The 12,011-nt window shown below is 44.2% G+C and overlaps 1 protein-coding gene across 2 annotated transcripts in view; it reads left to right on the forward strand.

Moving 5' to 3' along the window:
- Positions 1-12,011, forward strand: part of LOC125425983 (zinc finger protein 318-like) — a 33,421-nt gene that overhangs the window by 10,869 nt on the left and 10,541 nt on the right. For both annotated transcript variants that reach the window (XM_048483950.1, XM_048483959.1), the window contains exons 3-6: positions 4,097-4,715; positions 6,998-8,413; positions 9,749-9,848; positions 10,121-10,404. In XM_048483950.1, coding sequence (XP_048339907.1) covers positions 4,097-4,715; positions 6,998-8,413; positions 9,749-9,848; positions 10,121-10,404 — 2,419 coding nt within the window. The remainder of the gene's footprint in view (positions 1-4,096; positions 4,716-6,997; positions 8,414-9,748; positions 9,849-10,120; positions 10,405-12,011) is intronic.

The raw sequence follows: 12,011 nt of genomic DNA on the forward strand, positions 1-12,011 counted from the left end.
ACAACAAACAATCCCTGTTCAGCGGCCGAGGCCTTAGGCAAGACCAGTCCGATGGTTTCTGGAGGGATCGGATCGCTGTATTGTGTTGGAGTGATTAAGATCTCATGAGGAAATTTAAGAGAAAGGGGTTGGAGACAAGTAAGAGAAATGCTGGTGGAGAGAGTTCCTTCAGGCTTTTGAGATGCAGGCCTCAGGGTGTCGGGGTGTTTTAATACTCCCCCGTTTGTTCCTGGACCAGGGAAAGGCCCGGATTCGAGTTTCCCGACCTGCATTCGTTCTTCCAATGATAGCCTTTTTTGCATAAGGGACATTTTGTTTTGGGCTTTTCTCGGGGTCCTCGCCGCCTTGAGGCGGACCCTCCCCCGTCGGGGCGGTAAGCCCCCCCTCCGGGAGCTCTACACTCCTTTTGGAAATGTCCCAGCCTTCCGCAATTAAAGCAATCTCCTTGGGGCTTCTTCCCTCCGGACATGAGTGCTGCAGCTAAGAGGTTGGCCTGATGGGAGGAAGATCCAATGTCCTGGCAAGCTTTAAGCATGTCGGCCAGTTCTGGATTCTTCCCTAGACCTATGATTGCTCGGCGGCACTCAGCGGAGGCATTCTCTTTAGCGAGGCGCATTAGGAGTTCTGTTTGGGCCACCTTGTTGTCAATTTGTCTCCTAAGAGCTTCTTGGAGCCTGTTCAGGAATTCTGCATAAGGCTCCTGAGGCTTTTATCTGATGTTAGCGAAGCTCTGAGCTGGTTTTCCGGTACTAGGTACTTTCATAAACGCCTTATAAGCTTACTCAGAGGCGACCGTAAGGTTGGCCTCTGGTAGGACAATCTGCGAGGGGATTAGTGAAATCTCCGGTACCATAGAGCTGTTTGGCGGTGTAAGCTCCGCTAGAGTTGGTTCCTCTAGTTCATGGGTAGGGAACCTGCGGCTCGAGAGCTGCATGCGGCTCTTCTGCCCTTGCACTGTGGCTCCACGAGCCGAGCCACCAGCCCCATCCTTGCCCGCCCTGCAGGCAGCAGGGCGGGCGCACCAACTGCCCATGGTCAGCTGGGCCGCGCCACGGGCTTCCCCTCTCGCCTGCACCGTTGGAGCGGGGTGGGCGCTTTCCCGGTGGCTGGCGAGACCGAGCCACTGGCTTCATCCTTGCCCGCCCTGCAGGCAGCAGGGCGGGTGCATCCATGTGCTTCTCAAAATGAGCGGAGTAAAAGGTAAAAAAAACCCCTATATATAGAGAGAGAGTGTTATCTTTATTTTAAATGTCAAAAATTACTTGCGGCTCCAAGTGTTTTCTTTTCCCTTGAAAACGGGTCCAAATGGCTCTTTGAGTGTTAAAGGTTCCCTACCCCTGCTCTAGTTTGGCATTGCTGCCGGAATTCACTCTCCCAGACTACATATTGGGCTGGATTTAAGAGCATGTGGAAGGTTGTTTTCCAGTCTTCTGGAACCATTAGGTGATTCCGCATGACCGCTTCCAGCATGCCTCGCACTTTTATAAGGACTAGTGAGTCCCACGTCCTGTATCGCCTTACGGAGTTCAGTAAGCACATTATAACCTATCGGGCGATACTCAACAACCCTATGACCATTTTTGTCCTCTTGATCTGTGAAGTGGACGGGACATAGCGCTAGGATGTCAGCATCTTCTTCCATCAGCATTTCTTTCCGCTGCAGATCGGTGTTTATGCGCTCTGCAATGGATTTGAAGCGCGCACCATTTTGTGGCGCTGATGGAGGCACAGCGACTTCAGAAAGAGAAGGAGGGAGCGGAGCGGAGGGTGGAGGATGAGAGGGGAGCGGACATGCCGCGAGAGCAGAAGTGGGAGATTTTGAACGAGGCAAAGCAGCGGGCGAGACAGGAGGAGAACAGGCATTAGATTTAGCAGAAAGAGAGTATTCCGGGGGTGAAATTGAAGGTGAAGGATCGAAAGGAGGGAGATCCTCGGCTTTGTGGCCGAGAACTTGCTGACTGATGGCGACAAAGCATTGCCTCCACGTCAGTAGCAGTTGTACTGGAGAGCGGGGCTCCTCGTGCAGGACCCTTCCGATACTTTCCCAGTCCTTAAGATTCAATGTCCCCCTCTCAGGGTACCATGGACTTTGCCTTTCAATCTCCCCAACCAATTTGCGCAGATCCCTTTTCTTTACCGGGGTTCTGGCTTTTTTCGTCAGCGATTTCAATTCGCGGATGTGCTTGTCATAAGCCGAGCTTTGGCAAGCGCCCATACTCACCGGTGGTTCGTCGGACAAGAGAGTCCTTGAACGCAGGTCCGTGGTCGCGTCGTCCGGTGGACGACGGTGCACCTTTGGGGCCTATTCCAGGCAACGGTAAGCGGGCGGCGGTTGGAGATTCCCAGGTTTCGGCACCAGCATGAAGTCGTTACGATGACGCAAGGAATAGGCGAGACGCAGCGATATCAGGAAACTGGTGGAGAGAAGCCAGCGGCAGTCTAGTCTGGCTAATCTGCCGAGCTGGGGTCCCTGGCACCTTTTATGAAGGGTTTGGGGAAGGCGGGAGAGCGGGAGAAAGTTGCGCAATTCATGACTCAGTGGAGGGCTGCATACGTGCAGGGAGAAACGTTCCTGTCTGGGTCGAATCCACATTCAGGTATCTTGTGACCTGGGTGTCTGGGAGATCTCGTGATGTGCGTACGTGTGAGCCCAGGAGGGGACAGATGGCGCAGGCATTCCTGTGCACTTTCTGAGGCTCTACTGGGTTCGCTAACGCACCCCTACAGACCAGCAGGATCCTTCCTTCTTTTTTCACCAAACCTTTTTAACCTTACAATCCAAGAGTTCAGTTAGGGTGGAAATATGCTGCAGGTTTATATGCTCCTACTCCTTTCCCCTCCTCCTTGTTTACCTCACTTCCAACCTTTAACTTCCTGATTTTGGCAAGTAATAATTTGCTACTGCAAATTGGCAAGCTATGGTTTGGACTATCTTCCAAGCCAGAATTGGAAACCATGGTGTGGCAATTCGGACATAATTGCGGAATATGGTTTGCCCAAGCCAGGAACTTGGAGGGAATCATCATGGAAGGGCAAGGAAGTAGTGAACACACCTTAGGTCTGAGCGTCATATTCAAACTGACCATTGACTCCTAGGAATGAGATGCAAATGCTAGAAGGTGTGCTGTTGACAAATCTTATAATAGAGCTCTGTATCCATGATTTAACCAGAAATCTGTTTTTTAAATCACAGTGTCACTTCAATTTTAAGTTTGGGTTTTTAGAAATGTTTTGGAGGTGTTTTGTTTATATGTAAAGAAGGATTGACTTTGAGTAGGAGCCCAAAGAACTGTGAACAGAGCTTCACTTGAAGAAGTGTTATTTTGAGTCTTTCTGCATTGCCTATAGGACCCCTCCCAAATGTTGTCCTTAAAAGCTGCTTTTGGAGATCAGGAAATCTCAGGAACAGTGTGGAGTTCAATTATCCATTATCCTTAAACATCACAGAAGTGCCTTATCTTGTTTACACTTTATAATTGGATGAAGTTTGAATGAAAATAGGAGTGGGTGTGTATTTATGTTTCCAAGAAGTAGATATAGTGTGATAATGTAAATATTACATTTTCATGGTCATGTCATCCTGTCCAATTGATTTGTCAGGGACTCCTGTGTTCACATAAGATGTTTTTGTAGATCTGACTTTGCAAATGGGAGGGTGGTTGTGCTGTAAACATCCGTTTGTACTTCTGGACTTTAAAGCCTCGCAAAAATGCATTCTTGTTTCATATAGTTATTCCTGATTAGTACAAATTTGATATTTTGGTACAGTTTTAGAAGTCTGTACAATGGATTTTTGCTGGCTGTTAAGTGCTTCTGCAGGCCAATGTGCCCTTTGTGTTCCAAGAATCTACTCTAAGATTTGGCAGATAGTCTTGTTTGCAAATGTGTCCTGTGCCCGCAAATAATGTGTTTCAGAAGTATAGCTGTGTCCCTTAGAGGAACAAAACACAGTATTGCTTACTATGCCAAATCCCCTGAACCAGCCATGTTGGGTTTAAAGCAAGATGTATGGCTGGGTTTTGGATAGTTGGCAGGTTATTTTTGCCAGCCTGAACTTTAAGTTTCTGACTTTGTTTTAACCTGTCTCTCTCATCAGGGATGACTTGGCTGAAGGTCCAATATTTAGCAGAGGCCTTTTACGTCCTCAAAGCCTTGAGCGATACTCCTCTCGTGAGGACAGTCCTCCTAGTCCTTTCAATGCAAGACAGGATGAGGACTATCGAAGTAGGGATATCTTTCTTCACCAGTCAGACTATAGCATGAACTATGACCATCTACAGGATATATCAAGAGAACACAACAGGGATAGTGAAGTACTTAGGAAATCCTTATGTCAGTCAGAGGAGAGAGGACGAGAGCCAAAGCGCCCTCGATATGACAGAGAGGATAAACTATTTGCTGGGAACATGGAGCATCAAGGTTTCTTGGCAGGAACACGAAATTACCGTAAAAGAAGTCTCAGTAGAAGCCCAAGCCCAAGACCAGCATACCTGGACGAAGACTTCAGGGAGCTTCAAAGTGCTAGGAGGAAAAGAGAAGAAGAGGAGCTGAACCGAAAGTCTAGTCATGATCTTCCTGGCAGTGGCTGTGTAATCCCTGGCTTGACTAATCCTGTGCAGTCTTCTGAACCTCGTTACCTTTATAGACCTGATGAAGCACCAACAATGCCCAAAAAATCAATCCTGAAGAAACGGGTAGATGATTCTTCTGTGCAGGTTTGACCCACCTTCTCTCCCTTGCATGTTAAACTGTCAGTTATACTTTGCTGCTTCTTATATAATCCTTAGTATCAGTCAGTCAGTCTTTTTTTTTTTTTTGGTCTTTTTGTGTGTATGTGATGGAACAAGCAATATCAAAGTACTATTTCATCCAGGTTTCCCTTTGTCGTGCAGCTGGATTAGTGTGGGTGATTGTTTCACTAGCATCTTAGTTTTCACTTGATCTGGGATTTATTTTGGAGCAAAAGAAATCTAGTCTTTCCTGATGGACCCATGTTCAGTTCAGCTTATGCAACATGTAGCTTCAGGCATTCTAATTCAAACATGTTAGAGTGTTAGAAAGGTTTAGTACATTACTGAATCTGAGTGGTAGACTTAGTGTGTGTGTGTGGTTTGTTTTTAATTGATAAAGAAAAGTACAATATCCTTTTTGTAGGATGACCAGTGTTTACATTAGAGCTTGACCTCTTGATTTAGCATGTGGTTTGAGTGAAAACGAAAACTATGGCTTGATGTTACCCAGGGGCACGGGGGAACCTCCGGCCCACATGCTCTTTCTTCCCTCTGCGCATGGTGTGATAGCCTTACTTTCATATAAGTCATTCACAAACCATTGTTCTTCCTCTTCCCTGTAACCCAGAGTGGCTTCTGCATGCAGAATTTTCCCCAGGTAGAACTTGGCATTCCCTTAGTTTTGGGGGGAGCTTCTACAAGGTGTTCAATTTCTGAACTTGAGGTATGGAGCTCTTGAGACTTTTCCCTTTAAACTGGAGCAAGGGAAAGCATGTGGATTTCCTCTTCGTGCATCCTGTTCACCGCTACTTCCACACTGGGGGCAGCTTTTCCTGGCCCTCTATAGAAACAGCTCAGGATTCCAAACTGTTTTAATTTACAGGGGAAATGACAAATCACAGCTTGTTCAGATGTAATATCTGTCATAAACCATCCTCTCGGTTCTCCTTTCCTTCTTTGCTGCGGGATGGCCAAAAGTTAACGAGAGGGTTTGGCTTATGCTGTTTTCCAGCTTCACAAAAGTGTAGGAACCCGGTGTAGCAATCTAACTCTCTGGTAGTCCACCAGCAGCCAGAATCATCCTTGTTCCCCCACCCTTTCTTTCCCTTAATAATCCAGTCTGCTAGATGTTTGTGTGTCTGTAAGAGTGAAGACATATGAGTAAAATCCCCTATTCTCCTTCCACCCTCAGTTCACTCCTCCAGTTCCTTTTTATTGCCCGGCCCATAGATGTGGGTTTTTTTTCCTCATGTCACGTTTTCATGTCTAATTGCAATGATAAATTATCTCACTTTGTGGAGCAGGAAGAAGAAGCATGTCTGCCAAAAAAGGTGCTGGCTCATTCACATAGCTGCAAGCCATACATTTCTGTTGAACTGCTGTCCCAGCATAGCTGCATTTGGCTGAAATAAGGGTTGATGAAGGGCAGAATGAAGCTTCAGAACACTTAATACATTTTATGTGCCATCTAAGGAAACTGAGGAGCCCCATTCTAGTATCAGAAATTATTTTTCAAAAAGCTATGTCCCTAGTATGCTTGTCATTCTTTGCCAACCCTTTCTTAATATACTTTCATCAAGATATTTCCAGTAAGGCTACGAACTGGTATCTGTAATTTTCTTTGTGCATTTCTGAGAAGTAGAGCTGTGCCCAGTGCTTGCTTTTGAACATTTGTATTTTCGAGAGGAAGGTTTTTTTTCTCCAAAATTCCCTCTTGGATCTTGTGCAGCACTCCCCGGGGAGAAGGTTCTTGGCCTTCTCATCTCCACCCTTCTATGTTGCTTGAAATGATTCTCCTTAACTGCTTCCGCCCCCAGAGGAAGCATTTTAAAGAGCACTTTGGGTGGGAGCAGAGGAGGCAAAAAAGCTGCTCTCCATAGGGGTGATGATCCTCCTGTCCCCTGTACCTTCTCTGTGTTTTTACAACTGCTGCATTCAGTTTCTTTGCTGCCATTTACTCTTTATCCACATTGCATTATCCCATATAGTCTTGCATCATAGAATGTATATTCCGTGGCACTGAAGAGGAGGGTATGCAGTGAGTAGGCAGCCCTCACCTTGCTCTTCCTCTGAAAGAGAGGAATAGAGGAGAATAGGTGTTGCCAAGGTAACCATCCTCCCCTTCCTTTTCCTACCAGTTCCTCCTAATTTTCTAAAATATTGACTGTAACCTCTTATTATTGAAAGTGTTGCCTTTATTGTGGATTGAATGTTGGTTAACCTCCATATGCAATGTAGAAAGAAATGACAATTTTTTCTTTTTTTAGCCGGAAGTGTTTTCTGGCAGTTCGGCCTCTGTCAAAGAACTCCCTCTTCATTCACAAACTCCTCCTTTGCCCCAGCGTAGCAACATTACGCCTTTTTCATCTGAAGTGGAAAATTTCCTCAAGCGTTTCAACAAAAATGCGGTTGCAGAGTCTGCAAACAAGGACTCTCAAGCCAATGCAAATGACTGGAGACCATTTTCTGGCCTACAGCAAAATACTTTCCCCTCTGAACAGAATGCTGGGAGTTTTTTAAGACAAAAGGACCATCAGGAATCTACAGCAGGGTCTGCAGATCGGCAAGGCGACTTCCTACTTCCTCATGAAAGAGCCAGCCAGGATGGGAGTGGCTTTTCACGTATTCTGGGGATGATGGCAGATTCTACCAGTGCTCAAGAGAAGAGAAGACGCAGCTTTCCTGATATTGAGGATGAAGAGAAATTTCTTTACGGTGATGATGATGATGACTCTAACATCAACTCACCTACTGAAAACATAACAATGAGTGGGAAAGAGCCTGTAAGCCAGAAACTAAGTTCCCCTTCTTCTCCTACTCAGTCTGTAAAACTAGACACTTCAGAAGAGTCCAGACCAGAGTATGAGAAGATCCATGATTTACTCAAAACTATTGGTCTTGACATTGGGGTGGCTGAAATTGGCAAGCTGGCTGCCCGGACACAGGAACGACTCCATGGGAAAAAAACATCACGTTCTCCTGATCGACATTTGGCAGTTTCTCATAAACCAGACTCTAGGGAGATGCGCCGCAGTCGAAGCAATACTCATTCTCCAGAATCAAACCAGAAGTGCTCTTTGTCACCCTCTGGTTCTTTTCCTTCACCCAAAGAGCTATCCTCCATGTCCGAATTGGAACGCTCTAAATGCAAAACAGAAGGGCACAATAATTCTTCTGGCACACCAGAGCGATCTGTTCCCCCAGTATCTCTAATCCCATCAGCACCACCTGCTCTTCCTAATTTACCTCCTGCTCCCACTCCTATGTCCCAGTATGCAGTACCACGCTTTCCTCCATTTACTGCAGCTCAGCTACCCCAAAACTATCCGACTCCCACAATGGCCCCTCCTAGTTATGATGCTTATGGACACTATATGGCATATGCAGCATCTGGCTGGCCCATGTATGCTCCTCCTCAGCAGTCTGATCCTGCAATTCCAGATGTACGTGGGCTTGTCTCGCTGACAGTACCCCCAAATCCTACACGGCCAAACCTCAGAGTTATTGAGACAGTTTCCACAGGCAAAGGGGCTCCTGAAATCAAGAGAGATGAGTCTGTGCTTGTACAAATCCCTACCACTTCTACTTATTCCACATTCCCCCCTCATCTATCTCAGTCTGCTCTCAAAGGTCCAATGGAAAGAATGTCTGATGAAAAAAATCGGGCTTCCCAGAAACAAAAGGTAGGTTGCTTTAATTTGGATATTTAATATTTGCTGGAAACACTTAAATAGTGCAGTGTGATCAGAAGGGATAGGCGTGCTGAATATCTGTGTGTATTTTTCAGTGCTCACTTCCTCCTTTCTGATAAATCAGCCTCTTGACCTGAATCAGTGTTATTGCTGGTGAGTTGTGGATGGCTGGTTTGTCTAGTTATATATGTACTTCTGAGTACCTGTTGTACATCTTTTCCTCAACTCACATTAAGACATGCTACTAATTGAAAAACACATCTGGTGTAGGATTATGTTCCTTGATGTTGTATTGCACCAGTATTCATAATTTTACATTTCTATGTTCATCTATATACTTTGTTTTCGATGGTGGGCTGGAGTCTCTCCAGTGAGCTGACGCCTTGCATAAGCAGGGTGGGCAGTTTTCAACAGTTCCTTCTTCCCACTGAAGGGTGCTTCATTGCACTGTGCTCTGTTCTGAAAGTTGGATTTTAATAGGAAGAGCAAGGGGAGGGAGGCAGATACAAGAGCAGAGCTGATCCTTTGAATCCAACTTGTAGTTTTTTGGAATGTGATGCACCTGTTATCACTGAAGCAGTTTTACTCTTTTTTGGAGTAATGTGAACTTTATGAACAGATTTTTTAAGAACAGAACATTTAAATGTTCAAGAAATTTTTATTTTTCTTGCTTGTGTCAAGCAGCATTTAGTATTCTAGGCACAAAATGAAAAGTCACAGTATTGTAAAATATACTGAACTAGTGAATATGAGAGGCTTATGATTCATTTTCTTTGTATATTCTGTTGCACTGTTATGCATTCCTTCAGGAATAAAGAGAAACATTTAATACATGAAGTGGTAAAATTCTAGATTTACCAGGAAAATCAGGAAACAGCCAGACTAAAATATATTTAAAACCATGTTACATTACAGTAAATCATGGTCACAATCCAGTACAGAGTTGTGTGCATTTAAAAGCCTTTTGGTTTCAGTGGTCTTAGGTGGTTTTTTTTTAATTCTGTAGTGGATTATGGCCTACTTTTCTTTTTTATTTATAAAATATTTCAGGATTCCACAGAGTTTATAACACTTCCAGGGGAAGAACATTTAATGTTGAAGGATGTTTTATCCTTCCATTTTAATTGAAAAATCAACACAGATACAGCACAGAAGAAATGAGTTGCAATCTTGACTCAGAAATGTTTACATCAAATAGAAGTTCAAACAATGATTATTGGGATGACTGGGAGAAGATACTTTGGAAATTGCAATAGTTGCTTTTACAGAGTTGCGTTAGCGTGGTAAGTGAAAAGCATGTTTTAATACCTTCACACCCTTTTTTAGGTAATTGAGGAAAGAGAGAAACTGAAGGTTGAACAGGAAGCACGGCAAAAGAAACTGCACTACCTGAGGACTGAGTTGGATAGACTTTCTAAACAGCAAGGTACTTCCTTTTCTTATTGTGCCCTTTTCCCCCCTGGGGTGCCCTATATTGGAGATATAGGAATTGCACAATCCGCTCAGAGTGTGATTATTTTATACCCTTCGTGTCCTAGACTTTCCAGGATAATATTATAAACAGAGACTTAACAAGTATAGTTCCTAGACAAACATAATTCTACAATTAGTAACACACACTTGGGTTCTGGTAAAGGTACCTTTAATAATTAATATGATGTTCTTATGCTTCCTACTCTGCCACTTTGCCTGGCTCAGGGGAGATGTTACGGAAGAAACGTAGGGAGAAAGATGGTCATAAAGACCCCCTGCTAGTGGAAGTAAATCGACTACAAGAGAACATTATGAAGGAGATTGCTCAGCTGCAGATACAGACTGAGTCAGCAGAGAAGAAGCAATCTGAGCTTGACAAGGTAGCTCAGATCCTGGGGATTAACATTTTTGAGAAATCCCGGAAACCATCTGCAGAAAGTAAAGATTCTACAGAAAAAAACAAGTCAGAGAATTCAAGAAGTCAGGAGAAAATCTCCAGCTCAAACAAGGTAAAATTCTAGGTATTGGCATTCTCAATGTAAAAGAAAGGTTATTCAGCAGTCTTTTACTGCCACTTCTTAGCACAATAAACCTTATATTTAGTTTCTGTCAGCTGTGCCTTAAATGCACAGATCATTGGGGAGAGTTTTGTTCTTTAAGGGGAGTTTTCCATGTTTATGGGGATGATTGATGTTGTAATAATTTGTCTGCATTTTATAGCACCATTTCAGAGCAAGTCTGCACATCAGATGTCTAGTGACTCACTGAGAATTTTACTCAGAGTTTGTATTTTTTATGTGACATTTATTTGTTTGTTAGTTTTATAGGTTGCCCTTCCCCAGAAGGGCTCAGTGTGGCTTACAACAGGTACCATTACAGTGGAGAAAATGAATAAAACCAATAATATATTTCTATCATATCTCGGCGCCATTCTAAAATTTGGAAGATAACACATCAAATACAACCTCCCATATGGACACCAAACCACATCAAAAGGGGAGGGGAAAAGGGAGGCCAACTAGGCACACCTTTTCAGTCCTCAACCACAGACCTTACGGAATAGCTCCATCTTACGGGCCATGTGAAACTATGACAGGTCTGACAGGTCCTGGTCTCACTGGACAGAATATTCATCCAGCCCAGGGCCAGAGCTGAAAAGGCCCTGGTCTTGGATACCCGGACAACTTTCAGGCCAGAGACCACCAATAAGTTGCTATTTGCTAAGCACAAGGCTGTTTTGGGAATGTACTGGGAGAGGCAGTCTTATTGGTACAGTGGTCTCAGACTGTTTAGGACTTTGAAGATTAGTACCAGTACCTTGAACTTGAACTGATATGCCACCTGGACCCAATGCAGCTGGTGGAGCACCAGCTGGATACGTGCTCACCATGCAGTTCCTTGTCTGTGTGGTTCACTTTTGGAAATATCTTACATAAGTTTAGTAGTAGAAGTTACTGAAAACTGGATGCCCATAATGTAAACTTTGGATTTTTTTGTTCCATCTTCGAAAGTACGTACATGGTGTATAAATCTATGTGATGAAGTGTAGAATGTGATACATTCCAGTCTTGTTTTGTTTGTATTCTGTGTCTCATACTATGCTAATGGTATCCTTTTTAGTTGGAATTCTCTGCTTTAGAATGCAAGTGCTGAGTTTTCAGATGCACCTGTAAAAACCTGCAAGTCTAGGATTATTTTACATTCCAGTAAATAGGGGAAAAAAATAAAGGGAAGGAATTGTGGCTTTTTCTGGTTTGATGTGAAGATTTTGATGTAGAATGAAACAAACCTCATATGTTATTGATCTGTTACTAATCCCAGTGTTTGGTGCTACACTGTCTGTAAACTCAGAGAAAGCATAAAACGACAGAAAGAAGTGCAGCTGTGCCCGGTATTGTGAAAACTGAAAAGCTAAGAGAGGAGCAGCATGCTGCCATGTTGTCATATAAATGGTCTGGTAGACGCACACATGAGGCTGCCTTATCAGAGGCTTGGTCCATCAAGGTCAGCATTGTCTACTGGCAGCGGGTCTCCAGGGTCTCAGACAGAGCTCTTTCCTGTCACGTATTGCTGGGTCCTTTTGAGATGGCGGGAATTGAGCTTGGGACCTTTTGGA

The sequence above is a fragment of the Sphaerodactylus townsendi genome, linkage group LG01 (assembly GCF_021028975.2).
Source record: "Sphaerodactylus townsendi isolate TG3544 linkage group LG01, MPM_Stown_v2.3, whole genome shotgun sequence".
NCBI classification, from domain to species: Eukaryota; Metazoa; Chordata; class Lepidosauria; order Squamata; family Sphaerodactylidae; genus Sphaerodactylus; species Sphaerodactylus townsendi.